The 22,187-nt window shown below is 38.4% G+C and overlaps 1 protein-coding gene and 1 long non-coding RNA gene across 13 annotated transcripts in view; one reads left to right on the top strand and one right to left on the bottom strand.

The window, feature by feature from the left end:
* Window positions 1–22,187, bottom strand: part of LOC149661388 (uncharacterized) — a 286,806-nt gene that overhangs the window by 79,307 nt on the left and 185,312 nt on the right. For all 11 annotated transcript variants that reach the window (XR_016368896.1, XR_016368888.1, XR_016368894.1 and 8 more), the window contains one exon: window positions 16,522–16,590. This is a non-coding gene — a long non-coding RNA (uncharacterized LOC149661388). The remainder of the gene's footprint in view (window positions 1–16,521; window positions 16,591–22,187) is intronic.
* The window catches only part of LOC149661392 (hemicentin-2-like), a 43,270-nt gene continuing 26,295 nt past the window's right edge, over window positions 5,213–22,187 (top strand). The window contains exons 1-3 of one of the 2 annotated variants that reach the window (XR_016368877.1): window positions 5,213–6,192; window positions 16,744–17,073; window positions 21,767–22,093. Coding sequence is in view for 1 of the 2 variants with exons in the window: in XM_089842915.1 (XP_089699041.1) it covers window positions 5,988–6,192; window positions 16,744–17,073; window positions 21,767–22,093 (862 nt within the window). In the remaining variant the exon portion in view is untranslated. The remainder of the gene's footprint in view (window positions 6,193–16,743; window positions 17,074–21,766; window positions 22,094–22,187) is intronic. The other variant, XM_089842915.1, reaches the window with a different exon arrangement.

Below are 22,187 nucleotides of genomic sequence, written 5' to 3'. Positions count from 1 at the left end.
GCAAAATAAAAAGATGACGGATTTTTTAACGTTGTCTTTTTAAATAATTTGCTCACTACTAAAAAGAGGGAAATTAAATCTTAAGTTTAAACAAGATCGATGAAGCAATTTAGTTTGAAAGATAAATACGAAATTCTTTAAAATAGCAATTAGCAAAGGAATTACTTGATTCGTAAAGAGAATAGATAAGTAATGAATTACTTCATTTCTCTTAAAAAACGAAAATCAATTAAGACGAGATGAGGAATGAGTTTTAATATTAGTTTTATGGTTTATATTACGCATTTAGAACGGGAATTTCTTCACCATATATTATATCTACATTAGGATTATGAATTAAGAATTAAGATAATATTCAAAGGTGAAATGAATAAACGTACGGTAAAACGATCCTGCATGAAGCTGTATTTTAATTAGGTAAATGACGTCAGCTCTGCAAATCCTCAATTTCAGGAACCGGTACGTGTATCATCAAAGTAAATTCCTTGTTAGGGAAAGAATATTTCCAATTAAAAATGAAACACCGTACTGTAACCATAGAAACTGTAGCGTACTAGATATAGTCTAGTCGAATCCAACTTTAGCTTTTAAGATGAAATACTGTATATTTACTGGAAAGGTTTATATAATACAAAGTTTGGATTCTAGAATCAACGCGAGGATAGTTGTTCACAATTAGACAAACTTACTCTAAATAAGCCAATATATTCTACAAAGAGATACACGGAAAGGTGCTTTGGAAATGTTTGATAACTTAGAGACAAACTATTATAGTACGCCATCCGCTACACCAGTCCAGCGCCAAAATATGTTAACTAAATTTTGTACTATTTTCAAGCCAGAATATATCCGAGTACTTAGAATAACCGTAACTTGCGCAAGGGATAATAGATATAATACATTTTGGCACAGACTACCCTATATGCAGTTCCATTTTGGAGGGGAACTAGTATTTGTACACTAGAGGAGGCTGGTTGCACGTGGAACATCACATCTCTGTTTGCTAACTTCGTTTGCTCGCGCCACGCGGAATATATGGATTTATACAGCGAAGTGCGGGGAAAGGAGTCGGCCAAATACGGCTATCCTATCAATAGGACAATGGACCCACTACATAAGCTACCAAAGAGAGCGGATAAACGAAGGAGCTGGCCACAGCTCTGGTTAGAATGCTGAAATGCTCCGCTCGCGCAAAGAAATAAACCAAGCCAAAAAGGACTCGGGGAAACTGATGAGAATAATGGAGTTTACTAGCTACCCTACTCTATATACAGGGTGTTTTACTTTGTTAAGATTGGTAAAACGATTATGGTAACATAGGACAACAGAGAATCTTTGTTCACATCAGTCGATCATCGGTGTTTTCGAAAAGGCAGAAGTTGTATCTGCGATAACAATTTTACACCATTAGTTGTACAACCGAACTTTTTTAGAAACCGATGCATCTTAAAGCTGGATATCGCGCATCAAATACCCTGTATCTTTGCTGTCTTTGTATTAACACTCTAGGTTAGAGAGACGGTCTGGTAAACTTCTTTCGTAAGAAAACGAAATATTCGTTTATATGGGTCGACAGAATAAAACAGACAGGCAGGCAGGGTGGAAGCCGTCCGAAGGGATGTAGAAAAAGAGATAAGGAAAGGATAAAACCTGACGTTGGCGTTGTGCTCCGGGCGACAGAACTAGAACGCAACACTCACTCCGTATCGAGATCCGCAGCCAGCCGCTTGGCAATTATGGCCAATTCATTTCGTTAAAGCTTTTCTCGGGCGCGTATAACCGTGACGAGATGTTTTGATCGCTTTTCTACCAATAAAGCTCACGAGGCTAAAAAGATACGATAGAGAAAGCGAGAGAACGTTTCCGGAATAAAGATAAAGATCGCCGGGATAATAAAACCAACCGAGATCTCAATCAAGCTTAACTACGTTGCGATCCGACACTTCCACGAACCTAACGAAAGACGAAAGTTTCTCTTATGATTATTTACCATAAAAAATACGAAAAATCTCGTGATCTTACAGAAATAGATAGGGAGAAATAAGACAACAGTACGACTAGTCGAGTAAGTTCTATTATTGCTTGGTTCTTTCTCGGTTTTTCTACGCAGATTTGGAATTCTGTTTTTGTCACTTTAGGGTTGGAGTCATCGAGCGTCCTCATCTTTCTCCGATTCCCCTATGGACAGGCCCGTTCGCCAACCACAATCTTCTCCCTTTTCCTTCACCATAAGATGAACCTGTCATTATTACGTTCCTGAGTGACTTAAATAGGATTTTTATTTATTCCATCCCGTTCGGCCCTCATCTTCCATCAAGTTGATTCTATTCTTTTTCGTTCATAGCGTCTCTATTCCCAGTCTCATACGGTTGTCTCGCGGATCTGGAAAACCTTTCACGAAATTGCGTGGCGACAGAATAGATAAATCTCGAGCAAAGCCCGAGGCATTCTAGTAGTCTTTGGCCAAACTAAGTTGGTAGTTACTAACTCTATTCTAAACAACAACTCCATACATCGAATTATACGCCACTGGCCGCCTTTTTACCGGATTAACCGTACGTGTGTACGAAAATATCCAGAATTACACTAGAGCGTCCTCAATTTGGGAGTAAGAGTTATACCTAGAATTGAGGAAGGAATAGATGCTATACGTATATTCGCTAAGTACATTCGCGTGTCCGCTATATAATCCTTTCCCAGCATTAACTCATCTCCTTATATCTTAGGCACTAAGGCCCGTATCTTGGGCATAGCAATGAGCCGAGCTAGTGATAATACCCAAATGTACAGGAAGTACTAATACGAGACAAAAGACTATGACTTGAACCATAAGAATATTATGTAAAAAGTGAGACTGAAGTATAGTACTGAGAATCGTCTCGAATATTTGTAGGTACAGCAAAATGTGTAGTTTATGAAGTGTTACGCAATATGCTTATGAATGTACATACTTAGTTGATACTTTAAATTGTCCAGTCACTTATACTTGCTGGCCATAAAAAGAAGGCTTATCCATAGAAGGATAAATATCTCGAATTAGGCTGGTGGACTCACTCCCTTTATTTTTAAAGCGAGTTATATATATCTCTTCGTGTTATCTACTTGTATCTCCTTGCTCCAATCCCCTTTTAAACGTGTTTCGAGTTAACGTGTCGAAACAAAACGAAACCAAAACAAAATGCCGAGGGGGAGGAGACACTTTACAATTATTTCTTCGGTACATTAGTCTTGCTGAGAATGGCGGTCGTTGTTTTTGGCACCGTTGTATAATGCCAAGGCTTAACGAAAAAAGGTGCGGGACGTTTATACTTTCGAAGGAAGAAACTGTTTTATAAACGACTCACGCTAAAAAGGAATCAATCGATTCTTTAGGAGAAAAGCTCGCTGCCTTTCTCTATTCTAACCTTCCTCTATTCCACCAATAAGTTGATTCCAGGACTACCACGCTAGACCTACTGTTTTTTACAACGGTTTTTTTTCTTATTTGAAAGTCTTCTTTCTTTTTGGCTCTGAACTCCTTCTTTCATAGCTGCCACCCTCCCCCGCCCCCGAAAAAAAAGAAGCAAGGAGCTACCAGAAAGAAGTTCTTTTCTTCGAAGTTAAACTAAATAAGATAGCGATTTCGCATTAGAAAAAACAGTATATTCCCAGTATTCGGAAAAAAGCTTTACGGATGGCTGCGGACCACGGGAAATGACAACCTTTTCGCGAATTCTTTTCCATTGAAAGAAAAAAAAATTCATCCACTTTTGCGAATACGTTTTTCCCTAGTTTCTTGAATTGGTTTTCTTTTCTTTCATTTTTTCCGTTCTTGACGCAAATTTTTCTTATTGCGTTGTATGTTTTACATTTAGAGAAAGACGATCAAGGAGTTTTAAACATTGAAAATGGGCATCTAGTACGATTTTCCTTAATTAACCATAGGCTTATATTTTTTCCAATTATTATTAAAGAAAATTTAAAGATTTTAACTTGATCTGTGATCCATAAAATAAGCACTAGACAGTCTGTTTGGAAAAGCTCGATGATGTATCCATGGAATTGCAATAGCATCATTTAGGAGGTTACTAGCTCTGTATCTTTTCTCTCCCCCCCCCCAGACGATGCAATTATCCCATGAAGGAAACAAACAAGGAGTTTCCACGTAAAGAATGATCTATTCTCTTCCGAAACTTACAAGGATGTCTATTAGGGTATATGGCTTCCTTATTTTACAACACCAAGCAAGATTCACCGGGAATTCTCGATATATTTTCCCTCGCCTCTCTCTCCATGGACGTAGGAAACGAGAAGCCCGGCCTGTTCATAATCAAAAAGAGCTTTCGTCGGCTTCTAGATGAGCGCTAATGTTTCTCGGATCGTTCGATAGAGAGGTCATCAAAGACGTCGATTACCCAGAAAGGGCGCTAGAGACCAAACCAGATATCCTTCCAAGAGAAAGAGAGAGAGAGAAAAAATACAACACTTTCTAAGATAGGAACGCAATCGAAATGGGTTCTTCGGACATTGCTTTTGACAGATATTCATTTAGGAAAAAGGAAGAAGAAAATTATAGAAGAGCGTGAGAAAAAAATAAGGAAAAAAAGGAATGTTTTCATTTGGCGTGCGAGCCGCGTACAGTGGCGGCTTTCCGCCCTATCTTACATCTTTAAGAACGTCAAAGAGCCGAATCCTCCCCACTCAGTTTGAAGGAAGTATAGGCTTAGTACTTGCTGTAGTAGTTTTTGTTGTGGCAAAATGAGGTTAATGGAAGCTATTTAAATCCCTCTGGTGCCCAACGAAACCTTTTTCTCGCCAAGGTCTTGGAGAAAATAGCTTAATGCATTTTTCATCTTGTTTCCTCTTCCTCGATTCTCCGCCAAAGCGGAAGTTAGTTGAAGGAGGGTTGAAGTCAGAGGAGGTTGGAAACCAGAAAAAATCGAAGATTCACTCTCGCCTTCCAAAATTGGACAAAAGGTGGAAGAAAATAAAAACTTTCTTTAAAAGAGAGACTGGCCATATACGGGCGGCGAGATGAAGTCTCAGTTCAAGGAGTCTTTCACGGGTGATAGCAGTGTGGGTGGGGGCTAGAGAAATCGAGAAAGCCCAGCGCCTGGGAATTACGAGTTGGAAATTGAGCCCTTGGAAATCTTTTACCTCGAAGTTATAAAGAAGGAAGGGTGCCGACGTATCAACGAAATACGATCAAAAATAGACCTTTTGATAACTTTATTAAAAGCGTGTAAAGAAGGAAAGAAAGGTTTGACGTATTTTTCCCACACTCCTCGAAGTGTCACGCGGCATGCTTTTAAATAAGCGCATTGGCCATTCACGCTCACGGGACAACTAGATGTCTCTATTATGGAAAATCGTTGGTTGTGTCGGACCACGCGAAAGTGCCATAAGCGCCGCGCGTTTCGCTAGTACGCCCGATTATCGATTTGCCCATACACCACGATTTGGCGGAAGGTTATACCCTATCCAACAGTGAGAGGAAAACGTTTCTTAGCGGGGGTTTCGTCTTATAGGACTCCCCTCCGCGATACCTTACCAGTGTTAAATTGGAGAGCGAGGCGTCCGGAACCAACTATATTCGGCCAGCTGGTCGAGTCGAGCGCGTCGTACTGGTACATCCGGGCTAAAATAGAGGAAGCTCGGGAGTTCGTCGAAAGAGAAGCGAGTCTCGCTCGATCTCTCAGTAGCGCGAGAGACGTCAGCGAAACAAGTTCACGGACGGTACTGTCGGCCGGTCGGTGGTAGTAGATAGCTCTTCCGTTTTCACTGACGGTACCGAGAGAAAAACGGGATCGTATCTTCAACGCCGTTACAAAATTGGTCCCCATCGCCATCCTCAGGATTTATCTTATAGGAACGCGAGCGCGGTCCGATGGAGCGCGATGCCGCTTCCTAATTTCCAGCCTTTCAACGTGAAAGAGTCTAAATAAGGGCCAGGCCCTTTCGAAGGGAGAAATCTTTCCGAGGGAGAAGATTCCTCGCTTCTCTTAACAATGAGAGAAATACACTCTCCGGATCGCGGTGGCGGGAGAGAAACGATAATCGCCCGCAGAGCCGCAACGACGCTACATTGCTCCGCATCAACTTGGGCCGCCGCCACCGGAAATTCCAGAGGCGGATTTTGGAGGGCGTTTCGAGTGGCCCTCATAACCGTCTCACTCTTATCCCAAGCGGTCAAGTCCATGGAGTTTCTAGCAGGTAATCTTTCTTACACTGTTAGCGAACTATACGGCTTAGATCAAATAACTCAATATGTTATATATGGCCACTCGAATTGTCACTACCCAGGTGGAATATTAATATTCCTCCAGATTTTTCCAACCTTTTCCTTTCGAGTTTTTTGTCTGAGCCACCTACTTTATACGTACAGACACTCTTATGACAATAGAAAATTATCCTGTCAAACAATTTAACATATTGAAATTTGGTATGAGAATGAAAACACGTGGTATTTTGACTTTATATGGCCTTATTCTAACGTAAAATATTACCATTTACAAAAAATATCGTATCCTTTCGTTCAAATTTTTAAGCATGGAACGTTTTCCAAAATAAAAACATTAAAAAAGTGATTCTAAATTTATAATCAATATTGGATTTCAACTGCATTATCATCTAAAATTCATACCAGACGCGATAGACCGGGAGAGAAGCTCATTAAAGATAGTGTTTATTAAACGAGCTATGAGAAACAAAAGCAGTGTATAGACAATCATTCTACAAATAGGGGAGAGTTTGAAATTTGCGTTGTAAAACACTCGCTTTGCTTCGACCATGCACGAGAGGGTCGCTAATTCTCGTCGTCTCCCTCCGACAAAGTTTATTTCGTGTCAGCGTATTCGGTACTAACAATTAATAACCCGAGGCTGTGCTGACCGACTTTGTCCCAGAACTAAAACCATGGGCAATACTATTTTAGAAATGATTTCTATTACAGGCAGTCATTTCATTAGGAATTAATTGTTTACAGAAGTAGCTTAACCTTCAATGCTCAAATTCACATTATAAGTAGATAATTACTGCAGGGTGTTTCTGATAAGTCTGAGATAAAAAAGGGTGTATTCTATGGGTCAAACTGAGTGGACAGCGCCAAAGAACATGGGTATACAATATTTTGTTATACAGAGATATGGGCTCCCAAACATTGCGTCCAATAACAAGTAATGTTGAGTAATTAGGTTTACGTTACCAATGCACTCTTCTGCTAGATAAAGGTTTCAATAACGATCTTAGATTGAAGGCTCATATGTCTTAATCAACATGTTCCTTGACACTTCCCACGCAGTTTCACCCCAAGAATACACCCTTTCATTAATGACAGACTTATCAGAACCACCCTGTATGTGTCTAACAAGATGGAAGAAGATCATGGAGAACTTTTTGAATCTAGAAAGAGGTCTAAGTTAATCTATTAACAAATAATAAATGGTGTGAAAACTTAGGGTTTATCCATTTCTGACAATGTACGGTTAAAACGCGGCAAGGGTTAGATGCAAGACCTCTATTCTCATTATCGAGGCATCAACAGCTCGAAACCGACGTTCAGTGTTAGAGCGAGTAAGAGAGAGTGAGAGTTGAAGAGGGTTTTAGGGGCAGAAACCTTCAGGCCCTATATATGTATATATATACTACAACAATGGGTGATAATTAAGATTAGGCCTAAACAGCGCGCTAGCTATTTATATAAAGAGGGTGGAAGGGAAATCAAACCAGACATTATTGGTGCGGAGAGAATTCTAGGACGCGGACACAGAGAGAGAATGCTCAGCGAAAGGGAAATAGAACTTTACAAGCTTCATTCCTCCGTTGGGCAGGGTGAGTTATTAGGTAATATAAGGGCCGGAGAGCGGTTTGTATTTCTTTCGTGAAGCCATAAAAATGACCCGCTAGTGGTTTCCCAAATTCCCTGATGGTTTGATTAAAACAGCCTGCCCTCTATAAAATAGCAGGAATAAACGTGCCGTCAATATTCACTTAGGGAAAATACCCTGTCGCTTCATGGGGTACAGTGTTTTCCTCCTATAATCTAGAGCTTCCCCCCTGCATTGTTAACCGATGATGTAGAATTTTGATATTAAAAACGATAATTAAATTCACAAAATATTTTGATTATTTTCAATCCAGTTGTGACAAGGTTTTACTTCAAAAAATGGGCGTCTAATATTCAATATTGCAAGCGCGAATTCAGAACAAAAATTTTTTCGATGAATAAATGATAAAAGAAAGTAAAATATTTTTTCATTTCAGACGTTATGTCTTCATTTTATATTTAAAGCTCCATTTGAACACGTGTATATAGAATACTAAGCTATCTTTTATATTATTCTTTAAACACAATACGTTTATAAATCAATGATTATTATGATTTAAATTCTGTAAGGACGTTTCTCCGATCATATCATTTTAAACGTAATCTGATTCTTTACCCCAGCCTGCATTTCCATAATACACGAATATAAATGAAAAATATATTTCAACTCTCCAGTGACGCATTAAATATATTGTTGAATGGGTTTAAAATCAAATTAATGTCTACCATATTCTTGAGGAAAAATCATCCCTTCTCCAATTCAGAGAAAGTGCTCCCCATTAACCATAGATATCAGAAATACACTAATGTCCTTCCTTGAGTTTTGCAATACACTTATGGCATGATATACATTGACGACAATTAATCTATATATATTGCGTAGATCTATGCGTTTGTACTTTTCACAACTGTTCGAAAGACACCCCTCTCTCTCTAGAGAAAGAGAGAGATTCTGTATTAAGGAAAGTTCGGGGAAAAAATTCGGGATGGAAGGAGAAATTCCCGTGAAGGAAAAGAAGGGAAAATGAAAAAGAAGAAAAAGGAATATTTTTGGCAGACGATGTATGCCTTGAAGAACGATTCTAGCATACGTTAGAAACGACTTTGCATAATTGAACCAACTTCCTTTCCCAACGTTTCGGCTTTTTCTTTGCTTTCTCTTTAAGGGGGAACTACTAGTTTCAAAAATTAGTAGTTTTACCGTAGTTGATGTAGTAAAGGTTTAACGATCCATGGAGGGGCTCAAATATTTAAGTCGATCCATGGAGGGGTTTAAATATTTAAGGCGATCCATGGAGGGGTTAATATACTTAAGTCGTTTCAGTAAAATGTTATCTCTTAAAAATAAATTTACTGTATATTCCAATGGCACATGCGCACTTGGTAAATGAGTAGGGTATTCGTACGCATTGTTAAATGAAAGAAAGAGTTGTCATTATCAAGGGTGCAAACCATGGAAACAAAGGTTTTTGAGATACAGAACAGTTGACATACCTTCATAAAATTTGCCTAAAATTGTTAAGGTTTTAGCCATTTTGTTTGTCAAGAGAAACAACAAAAAAACCCAAGTCTCAATCGCGCTGTCAATGCAATTCTTGGAAGGAAAAATAATGTTGGAACGCGTCCGTCGAAGCAAAATAAAGCATATTCTCCCTGCAGTCATTTGGGCAAAGGCTACGAGGTCTGCTTTATCCCCTCCCGTGTCTTCCAAAGAATTCTTTTGTTTAGACAGCTCGAAAGCGATTTCTCGATTCATCCCCCGACAAAATCTTATTTTATATTCTCTTTCTGTTTAAGCTGAAAAACACGCGGAGAAATCCCAATTCCATTGTTTGGATAAGAGGTCAAATCTTTTCTTTTTATCTCAAGGAGTTGTTTTGCTTCTTTCGTCTAGCTCCATCACAAAAGGCGATACCGAGCGTCGTCTAAATTGGGGTTAAGTGCAAATATATCTGCAGCATAAACTATATACTTTATTTACTAAGGAGTTATAGAGATCTCTTAATATATCTTTGAGTCACATTAATTTGACTGATTTCGGAAATGAGAGAATGTCTATTGACTTAGAAAGATCCTTTTTGTAATAGGCAGGAACTAACTTAAAACTAACAAGGATACTGACAAAGGAAGCAAAAATAATATACTAAAGTCCCCTTTAAAATGTTTTAACACTAAACACCGGTGTATTGAGTGAGCAACACTTCTACAGGAGCTAGCCTTCCTACATATACGCCTATTAGTTTGCTTTCCGTCGTACTTAATTGCATTGTGGCTAAAGAGATCTACAGGCGTTAACGTTACATTTGCTCAAGCTTGGTTTACTTCCGAACCCTCTTTCTGATGGGTCATATTTTTGAATTTCGTAATTAAACTTGGAGAATTTGACCGAATAAACTTTAATATTCAATACAATTTTGTTTATAAAAACTGCAAACATTAGAAAATGCAATTCTGTTTGACATTAACTAAACTGTATTCGTGGCAAACACCCTGTACACGAAATAAAGATGGTCCGCAAAATATATAAGATGGGAAGCGTACCTATATATATCACCTTATAAGCAGCCATTCGGAGAGTCAAAATTGTCCGAGTTGCCTAATCTTCCGAGCGAAGTCGGATACGCCTTGGGAAGACTAGGAAATTTTCTCATATCGTTCTTATCATAGGAAGAGGCCATTAGGCATTTTTTTTCTATTTTTTTTTCCTGAAAAAAGGAAGAGGAGGATACGCTCTTTCATATCGCAGAGATTTTTTTCCTCAGCCGTTTTTTCCTCGCAAACCTACTCAACCCACGAGACTTGGCGTTCGCTCGCGTTTTCCTCAATGTATAAAGTAGATTAAGGCGAAGTTATTTGTTGATAAAATCGAATTAAATTTGTATAGTTTACATTACGTTATCCTCCTAAAAACTTCGAAATAATTTAAGTCTACAAAAAAATAGGCTGGAGGAACTATTTTATTCTCCTAGACCACTCGGCTATAAGAGCCCCAGCGCCGGCGTCGACTATTATACCCAATCACACAGAAAATTACGGGCAACTTTTTTCCTTCCCTAGCTCGTGAAAGAAATATGTTTCCGGCTGGGTTTTGAAATCAAATACGGAATCTTTTATCACTTTGACCTCGTATATGGCTATTTCGACGACGGTGCAAAGCCTTCCTGATTGCTAACCGAGCTAGTCGTTTATATACTAGGCCTACCCTCCTTTATATCAACTCTTTCACGTAAATAACAAGTTTGATGAGGAGAAAATTTGATAACTATACTTGCATTTTGGAAATCAATAACACTGGCAACCAAGTTGGATATAAATAATTTAAATAATAGATGATGTAACTTAATAAAAGACCCGCTGTTATATGTATATTCAACAATATTATATTACTCGAATAATATTAATCTGAAATACAATTAATTAAACTTAATTTATGTCATAAACATTTTAAAGGGTTCCACCACAGGCTTGCGGGGTCTCTATCCTTACACGTGCAAACGGCAGACCGCCTTTTACCTCTTCCAAAGCTACCGCGCCCGCAAGCCGCTGGTGGAACCCTTTAAGTCTTAATACCTGAACTTTTGAAGAAGAATTTTTAGTATCTAACATATAAAGAACTCAAAAACACCTAAAACCTATGATTTCTTGTGTCAAAAAATGTATATAGCCTGATTTTGACCTGAATAAGGGCTGCAAAATATCCCCATCATACCTAGCCATCAACAAATGCGTCTAGGAGATTTAACGAAATATCGTATATATACTTTGAAACGAACATATAGCGTTGCTGGTATGAATGGGGAGACAGAAAAAGAGATGGAAATTCGTCCCTGAATTTTATGAAAGACTGAATGATCGTAATAGTCACGCCCAAATCGAATGGATTGATGACCAAAATCGGAGATGCAATTTTTCTTAAATGGATTGCTTTTTCTCTCCGCTATTTTTCCCTATTTATTCCAATCCTCAGTTCTTCCTTTCAAATAACAAAAAAAAAAAGAAAGATGCTTTTATCGCTATTGGCGGAAATAGAGAAACACGAGGTTATGTCACGTGACCGTGCACGAATGCATAAATGTTCCTCACGCGTAACCTTGATTAATAAAAGATGTTTTCTAAACTATTGTTTCGCGCATCTTAAAATATTTCATTAGGAAAATTTGGACATAACAAGCTAATGAGCGCGAAGTTATATCTTCAAAGTAGGTCTGAATCATAACTTCCGGTTAATAACCAGTCAGATATAAAAAGAAGAGTGAAATTTCCTTTCCCAGAGAAAACGTCATATCATTGTGGGAAAAGATTTGCCGAGCGTGTAAATAGCCTAGAGGCCAAGGCCTATGTACACCTTAAGCCTTTGCACTCTCGCATTTCATAAAATTTGCCCTAAAGGAATATATATATGAGAAATCCCCGGAGGTTTAAAACCAGAAAGAAAGATGAAACGATTTTATCATTTTGAGCTTATAATATGGCTTTGTTTTCTCCCCGTCTCTTTCCAAACTTCTTTCTCTTCCACAAAAACGTTTCTCTCTTTCTTTCTCTCTCTCTCTCACGAAAGGCGAGATATTTGGCAAAGACTAAATACAAATGGACATATCAGTAAGGAATTATATCCCGGAATTCTTTTTATTTTATTTACAAAATACTTTCGCATTAAACATACCTTCCCAAAATAGCTATAAACGAAACTATCAGTTCACGAACTATGTGCCGCGTTATGTCCATCTCTGACTTCCTCTCTGTAACTAGTCCTATTTTGGGGCGAGGCTAGTTCTATCTCAATCCAAGAAAAGAAAAAAAAAGGAATAAGAGGCGATCTCCTTTTTTTAACACAAACGGTATGAGAAAAGAGAATTCCAAAAAAAAAAAGAAAAAAAAGATTCCTTAGAGAAATCTCAAGTTTTTATTTCGACAATTCAGACTTAAAAAGAAGAGCGGGGAGGGGGGACAGTGGCAAATAGGAAATTATTCATAAGAATCCTTTTTCCAAATTATAAAAATCCGTAAAGGGAAAATTTGAATTTTAAAATAGTACGATTTCGATCATCTTTCTCGAGTTTATTCTTAAGTGACTCTTCCGAGGAGTTCTCATCATTTTATTCTAATAATTACATTAATAACAACTCAAAACCACGGTGTCATCTTCGTTTTGATATTTAATATTTAATATGACAATGGCTTTCAAAAATATGAAAACTGCGCTTAAAACGCGCGGAATTGCTTTTATTTCGAGTACCAAAGGTTCGAGTTTCTCTACGCTCAATTTACTTAATTAAAACCGTACCCGTACCTTCATTTCGAGGGAAAACGCGAAAAAATGGGGTGCTTAAGTAACCAAAGTTTCGACTCGAGCGTTCGTTAACGGGAAGCTCCGGAATCGATTGAAATCGCACCAGGAAAAATTCAAGCCCCGCTTGCTAGAAACATAAGTGACATTCTTATTCATAAGTATCTAAGGTATCTTAAAGGCATGTAATGATGATTTCATACTGAGTATCCTGTATCAGTTGAACCAAAGATGACTGGAGAACCGATAGATTTTTCGGTATTATAATTACTTATTAGTAACATATTATTTATGATATTTTCATTATATTCTTATATTTAATATAAATTATAAAGCGAGGGAAAATTATATCGAGTTTCCCTAACGAAGTTTTATCATATAGGTCGGTGGTTTCTGCTTATTAAGCTTTGAGGGTTCTCGCATAGGGTTTGGTTTCTTCTTAAAAATTATGAGATTTTAAGGAAATTTCTAAAACATTGCGTTAAGTATCCCGTCGTTCTTGAGTTTTGGCTCTTTAAGGCAAGAGCGACAAGGCGTTACGATACCAGGCAGAAAAATGGATCGATACCAAAATAGAAGATGCAAAAGAAGGTTGAATGGGGATAGTGCTTAAACCCTGGTACGACGGAGAAACGATCATCTAAAGCGGTTGTACTACGGATAGAGTAGCGCAATGTAGTAAAACAATACCCATAATAAAATTAAACTAGGTATCGTATGTCTTGACGCTGACGGTTTTCCAAAAGGATTAGTTTCATGATGGTTTTATATCAATTAATGTACAAGCAGCAAAAGAGTTCTTCGCGCATGATTGCGTTTCATTTTTTTAATTTTATTTCGGGTGCTAGATAGCATTAAACAGGGATACGAGAGGGTAGGTGTAGTCATTTATAACGGCGAGACAAGACGCCTTGTACCAGTATGCCATACATAAACAAGGGCATACTTTGGACTAAGACTAAAATTCAAGGGGGGAACCCTGCATGGGTTTTCTAAAAGTGGAGCATTACATTTCTTCGTCGTTAAGTTATACCAGGTCGCTCGTGCAAGTACAGCGTGTCATATAGAAAAGAGTGCCTTAATATAAGTCGGTGCTACACCACCCTGATGGAGGGTAGGAGTGTGGCGCTTGTTTCGTCTAAAACGTTTAATATCGCTTTCCGCCTGGCTCATTTTTCAGCAAGTCGTGGGCCCCCTTTTGTCTAGAGTTGTTCACCAGTAATTTTCTCTTAGCGTAAAGCATGGCGCAAGGATATGTAACGTTGAAGTAAAGCCTTTCATATATAGGGAAGAATTCGTGGAACACTTTGAAGTCTCTAGACGGGACAGACAAAAGACCAACGACCGCGAGCGAGCGGGGTCCACTTCGCTTTTAAAAGAAGTAGGCCAATGTTTTCTAACGGTCTAGTTTCGGACAAAAGAGTCCATCGCACCCCTACGCTATCTAAAGCGAGTTTCTATTTATACATAGAGGATAATAAAACACACAGAGCAGACGCTGGAAGGTCTAGCGTTTCATGAATTAATGGTCGCTAATGCCTACCCTAATTCCAAAAATATTAAAACAACTACTGTCTAAAAGTCAAGACTGAAACGCCTTCCGATTAAAGTGGATCATTTTTCAAACAGTCAAAACGCGTCACGCGCAGCCCTTGTATTGAAAGATTAGAATTGTAAAAAGTTTGGGAACATTCACTCCTCCAATATCGATTCTCTCTATTCCATCTTATGAGATTTATCATTGGGCATTCATAAAGTAGCCATATGGATAATACAGTTATATTTAAATCGCCCTTAAAAATAATTCATTAGGAAAGTTTCGACTATAGCGAAGCCAAGCCCCAAGTCGTAGGTATATTAACTTATTAGACTGTAAAGGGGCTAGACATAATCCATTCTTTGAAGTTAGAAACTCTTCTAATAGAGCCCCATATTTTCTTCGTTAAACCGTACCATTTCAAAGGTTGGAGCATCGACTATAGCTATCTATTCTATGCACCATCAATATGGATTATTTAGCGCAGCCCTTTTTTAATCTCACTTAAGCTTTCTAATCAAAATATGGGAAAGTTTCAAGAGTTGGGGGCGAGAACTATATCTCGAGCGAAACTAATCCGCGGTTGTTATCAAATTACGCGGTCACAGATGATGATGATGATGATAGTCTAGGCTTCGCTACTAGAATTTTTACCTTTACGGACTGGTAAAGCTTTAATACCTGGAAACTTTCCCAGGAGGTAATTGCAGTTCGTACGGCGACAAACGCCCCATGGCGGTATTTACTGCACCGCATCGAGAGACGGGCCTCAAAGCGAGTTAGGAGGGAATGTTTTTAGATTAAACCATTAAAGTATGAATATTGAATGTCGTAATGCCATAAACCGTTAGCTGGCGCGTGCGTGAAAGTAGAGATGTTTCGTTAAACGAAGTGCTACGCATCATGATGGTAACACGAAACGTCATTCCAATTCTTCGCTGCGACAAAACTTTAGGTATCTTGGTCACTTCGCTAAATCATACGTGTTTGCTAGAAAAAGGAGCAAATCTAATGACCCCCGTTTTGAAACGATATACTAACCCGCTTCGTAAACTAAAATTTTACATTACAGGAACGTTGACAGGTGCGGCTCTTGTTTGGGTTTGGTGAACGTAATGTTTCTATATACTAAGCCTTAGTTGATCGGTATAGAAATACGTTTTGCAATATGCATGAGTCTTCCAAAGTTACAGGGCGGTTCGGGTTTTTAAGCCATTGTGTGTGTGGAGCTTTTTCCATTGAATAACAGCTGTATAGTTGATATTTTTCGTTCAATACGCGTGACCGTACGACTCAGTCGTTTTAGGCGCATTAAAAAAATCAATTTTTTTCTAACAAAAATATTTCGAAGCGGAGCGCGTCGAAAACCATGAATCTCTCTACGAGAATCTAATGGTCTTCTGTTTCGCAACTTTTGGGATTAAAGTTCATTATTTGAAGTAATAAATTGTCATATTGCGAGGATTGTTTTTCTATACACAAGAATGAATATGTTTTTACGTCGTTTGCACGACCTTTCTAAATAACGATTAGAAAAAGCTGTTTCAATTCTATAGATTCATTTTGCATGTCCCATACGCTATAAAAAACTTTCTTCAATTTTCTTCTTACCAAAAAAAAATGGAAATTCAGAATTGAAAGAAGAAATATGAAAGACCGTTTCAAGAAAGAGAAAAAAATTTCATCTTCTCCTTTGAAAGGGTCAATCGAATCTTAACCAAAAAATGTCCTAAATTATTGAAAGAAAAAATTATTTTGAAAGAGGTTTATAAATAAATTGGAATTTTGTTTTTAAACCTTCTTCCGGATATAAACATGGCAAAGAAATGCCATACTATATTCAAGCACAAGCTAGTACTGCGAGAGTTTGTTAAATGAAAATAATTAGCATACCTGTAATTGTTGCTGATTTAGACAATTTATATTTGCGTCACAAAGTTTAATCAATCTGAACGAAGCAATCTGCAAATGAAAAGTGTTTGTTTTAATTGTTTATACTATTTTTTGGGGTAAAAAACAAATACAAATAACCCTAGAATCTTACTAACCAAAGTTGTTTACAGATGTGCTTAAGCCGAAATTGATTACAATTAATGGAAATTCGTCTTATTACAGGTAGAGAACACATTGTGGGTGGACGAATAGGAGACGACGTTTATTTACCGTGTGACGTAGATCTCCGTTTGTGCGGGAAAATATATTTCATAACATGGACTAAAAATTCGACAAAGGACTGGGAACGCGTCTATCTTTTCAGCGACGCCTATGAGAAGTCTATGGGTTTCTTAACAGACCCGGATCGAGCCTCCTTTACGTTGGAGGAGAATTCGGCATTTCTCCGAATTCGATCATTGTCCATCGAGGACGAAGGCACTTACAAGTGCGACGTCACCTACATTCAGGGAAAGTGCCCTTCGCTATCTTACGTCCATCTCTACGTAGTAGGTAAGTAAACCAAATACACGTCGGCAATTACCATCAACATATCCATCGTATCAATGACTAAAATCTAGATTAGAGCGAGGAAACTGGGGGTATTTGTTAGTAACTTACGGAAGAGACCTAATTTACGTATACGCTTGCGCTTTATTTTCACGCGCATTAACTGGTAATATGAGTGAGATTCTGGTGTGGTTAGTACCGCTAAAAAAAGTCAGTGGCCCAATTTTTGGCAAAAGAAAGCTCCGCAAATTGGTAGAGCATGCCCCGTGTCAAATATTCTCCACTCGACCAGTCGCCGGTTTAGTAATCTTATTAGTAGGGAAACTACCTAGTAGAAGGGATGACGTTCGGCTAAGATTTGGGTTGGGTCCTTTCTCTCTTCCCCGCGAGTAGATAAGGGATGGAGGAAGTCGAATGGAGAAACGTCTTATTCGATCCGTTCGTTCCCCGCTTGGTATAGTACTAGGTATAGTAATTAATTATCCAGGCGAGCCGATCTCCGAAGCTTTACGTGTAAGGAAAGTGAAACGAAGAGAGAGAGAGGGAAGGAGAGGCGAGTCCTCACTCCGATATAAGCGTCCGGAAGTTATCGCGTTAAAGAGGATTATTAAATTTGCGACGCGACCGAATGCGTACGGATGACAAAGATGAGGGAGAGAGTTCGACGACCAAAACTTTTAAGTCGAATTCTATATAAATGTTTCCATAATTCAATTTTGTAAGGGAATATTAAAACCAAAGTCCAAAGTTTCTATTATTATTTACAAAATTTGAATATTTATTCCTATCCCGTGAAATTACCAAAGTTAAAGAGAAAAATTACACAGAGTGGTTCGGATCAAAGATCATGCACTTGCAGCCATGAGAAGAGAAACAATTCACGCGCGACCTACTGTAATCGAAGAGAATATACCAAGAGGAGCGGAAGCTCTAGCATTTTTTGGTAGCCCTGAGTTTTAGGGTTCTAGTTCCGGTGAGTCACGTGATCGCGAAATTCGCGTCGTCTATTCCGTAGTCTGCTAAAGTAGGGTTAGCTTCCTTAGATCATTTATTTATTTATTTATCGTTAACACTATGGGATGGTTTAAAAAATGTTGAAGGTAAGTTAATAATACAGAAATATTACAATTTAAAAAATGTACTTAGTTTTCTCTCGAATACTAGCGCAATTGAGCGCATTAATCACTGTTCTGTAGCTTCTGTTAACACTAAGACTCGGCTCTAAAATTTTGACGATATGCAGACGACATATTCTAACCAATGAGAGGTGTTGCGAATAAGCCAATCACGAGAAACCGGATGTAGTTCTCTAAAACTCAAAGCCACCAATTTTAAAAGCCTTGGCAAAGGCTAAAGCTTCCGCTCCTCTTGGTATATTCTCTTTGCTGTAATGCTATTTTCCAAACAGTACCAATAAATTGGTCCAATTACCAAAAATCTAGATATTTGTGTCGTAACAACTGAGATAGTTCTTTAAAACCTAATAACAATTTCCATTTTTATCCTCACCATCCTGTGTAAAAGTGAATATAATAAGCCATAACTTTTATATCTCATTTCGGTAAACACGAGGACCCTAAAATTTGCATTGCGTAGAAAGAGGTAGAAATATTACGGAATTATAACTATGTTTGGACGACGTTATATTCAAGAATAAAATTGGATATGTCCGTGAATAATTTGCAAAACTACTTCAGCCTTTACCTTTTACGTTTTTGTTTATATTCGCTATGTGCACGTGGATTATCTCCATAGACAGAGATATATACAGAGATGGTTTAATTACCGGCCACTTGGGAAATATTAAAACGGAATATGTTCCGTATTCTTTGCAATTACGGGAAAATAAAAGTCATTAAAGCGAGAAACGCACGCGATATTACACTTGGTAGTCCATTTTTATATAACAACAATTGTTATGTGGTGCGCTGTCACTAGGGAAGGAGTATGTTAAATTTTACAACTAAAAAAATTTTTTTTAACTAAAACATTGATTTTTCTGTAACATGAAAATCAATTAGGCCAATACTGTCTAGTATTCCCGTTTCATTATAAATTGCGAGTCTTCGAGACGTTTTCTTTTATGCCACGCTACACTTTGACCAAGAGATTAAAGAGGTCATTCTTGAATTGAGAAGACAACTAGAGAAAGGACTCGAGGAAACGACACAGAACCAGGATGAATGATTCCTGTTTACCGTTTTACACGTGTGGCGAGATGTACCTGCCGAGTGCTTCCTTTTAGGTCCGACGAAGTCCTTTAAATTAAAGAAGTTGTGGACGCTGTAACTAAATTATCGGAGATAAGTTATGGTCATTTTAATTGTGAACATTCGAGTTCACGCTAGAGAATAAACTCTACAGCTGTTATCAGTTAAAATATGGAAACGCGCCCTACAATATTGAGTATTAATACTAATAAAACGAATTAACCTTTAACCTATGAAGACATAAATTCCATAACTAATAAAATTAATGTATACGCTTTTATTAAAAGCAAAAAGTGTCTCATTATATCAAGCTGCAACCTCAGGAAAAATATTTTGGGTTGTTGGTCTAAACTGTCCTTCGTTAGGTTGAAAGAGTGGCCAGTCGGTCCATCGATCCGGCCTTAGTTCCTTAGCGGTCAGGGCTCAGGCGCGAGCCAACAGTGGTGATTCTTCTATCGGAAAACGCCTAGCGGGGTCTCCTAGCACCGTTACCGGACCGTGATGGCCGATAGATATGGATTCGAGATAAAGCTCAAAGCTTTCCAACGTTGCTGCATGGCTAAATACTTAGAATATTTTGAGTCTACCTTGCAATGTTTGAGTTTCGCTCGAAGCCGATAAAATGTTAATGTAACAAACTATTCCATTATTTTGGGGAGGTTACGTTTACGTAATTTTGCTTTAGCAATCGCGAATCTCTTCCTGTAAAAGGGATTATCTAAGCGTAACGGACTAGTACCTATAACGCGGGACGTGAGCGGTCAGCCACAAGCCGTATTAAAATGCCCTCCTCGCGACGGCTTCTAATTACCGGGCGAAACTTGGCGGTTAGAGGAGGAAACCACGTCGCCGAAGAAGGGGTTACTCACTGACGGCTTAATATCACTCTTGTGTTTCGGAATCACGATACGTAACCACAACCCCGTAGTTGATACTTCGATGTAATTTCGAAAACCGTCTCTCTTCGCGCGACACTCGTATCATTGACTTTACTTCAAATGTTGAACGTCTAGTCTGACTTTAATATATTATATAAAGCGAAAAGTTCTCTGGCAATTCCATTTGTTCCCATTTCGAGCAAAAGGGATCAGAAATTCTCCGAATATACACGTTCAGGATAAATGTTTTCCGGTTAAGTTCTTTAATTAGGATTTACAGCCGAACCGCGTCTTACATTTTAATCCGGCTCAACTTCCACGAAGAAAGCTATTGCACTTGAGAAACACTACTTCATTTCCTATGACCTATAACATTATGTACCAATCCGCCTGACCACCACCAGCGTATTGAAGCCGGACGTATCGTGAAAAATTATATTATCGCGAGACTCAACGCTTCATAAACACCACGACCGCCTCGACAAAATACAATCAAAGTGACTGTGAATTACACGAATAGAATTATTCCATACAATTGACGGTTAAATTACCTGCTTTTCATCAGCCCTTTAAGGTTTCGTATTAAATATACAATGAGAAAATTGTTTTAAAACTAGGCATTTGAAGACTTTATTCGCGTCGCTATACTAACCACGCGTTGCTTTCGTGCGCCCCAAAAACCGATAACATAACCTGGGCTAATTACGTTATACGAGCCAACTCATTTCCATTTTAATAGTTTGAAAGAAAAATGAGCTTGTTTTTCCCCTTTCCATAAACCTACTCGCGGAGAAAATTTACGTGTACAAAAGTACATTTTTATTTAATTTATTCGAGCACTCCAAAGCTTTAAGTTAAACAAATTGGCAATTTTTTAAAGCAAGTTCTGTGTAAATTAACTTTGACCATTAAAATTAAATTGTAGTAGAGTACTATTTTAAAGTCAAACTCGGTTGAAATACCTTTTAGCTACTCGGGTCTGAATAATTTAAAACGTAATGAGCGAAATAAAAGCGCCGACGAACAAACTCAGACTCAGAAAGTACCTAAATCTAATTTTAAATAAATACTTACAAAAAATGAAATAATTTGACGAGAAACACGATAAATTATTTGTCCCTTCCATTAACGATTTAAAATTAAAAATCTAGTTTAAGCCTCGTCCGTGGATCCATTTTCACGCCATATCGATCGCGACTTTGACGATAGCTGCTATCCTACATACATGGCTATCTCGCTCGTCGGTAGCTTTTAATTATTGACGTTAAAATTCGCTAAGCATCGGCGTATAACGAAAGGGAAACGAGGACGCTGCATCGAGGATGAAAAGGAGTTTTGAAAGAACGAGGTCATCGCGTTAACTTTTAAAACGAATAAGAAATATAGTAATTCCTATTTCCTAGCATTAAGATAAAATATTAACGATAATGGCAACTCTGGTCGGTTCGATAAAAACGGGTACTCATTTATAAAGAATCCACGGTGCCAAGAATGACCTCGGTCGGGTCGGGTCGTGTCGAGTTGGTCACGGAGAGTTTTGGGGGAAAAGGCCTATATTTATCGGAAGGAAGAGTGATCTTTGAAGGCTGAAAAACTATTTCTTTTCAGTGGAGCCAGGGGAGCCTTATATCGAAGTAGAGAAGGAGCCGATCCCCAACGGGACGACAATAGGACCTTACTACGAAAGCAGCACGTTACTCTTGCATTGCAAGCTACCCGGTGGTCGGCCCGTGCCCGCCATAAGATGGTGGAACGGGACGCAAATCATGCCGCACAAAATTGGTGTCAAAACTAATCCCGATTGGACTTACGACGTCACGTCCACAACTCGATTCGTTTTGTCGCGTTACGACTTGGGAGCCAAATTCGAATGCGCCATAGAAAATAACGTTACCAGAACTTATCACAGCATGTGGCTCAAACTAGATATTTATGGTAAGTAATCAATCAGTCATTCGCTAAAGACATGCATGATGAAAGTTTGAGCGCACGTTTATTTAGTTCTAGATGTCATGTTGGCTTTGGGAAG

The sequence above is a fragment of the Phalangium opilio genome, unplaced genomic scaffold (assembly GCF_054372755.1).
Source record: "Phalangium opilio isolate 3A_F unplaced genomic scaffold, DU_Popi_V2 ptg000070l_1, whole genome shotgun sequence".
Lineage (NCBI taxonomy): Eukaryota > Metazoa > Arthropoda > Arachnida > Opiliones > Phalangiidae > Phalangium > Phalangium opilio.
This window is presented reverse-complemented; position numbering and strand designations above follow the sequence as displayed.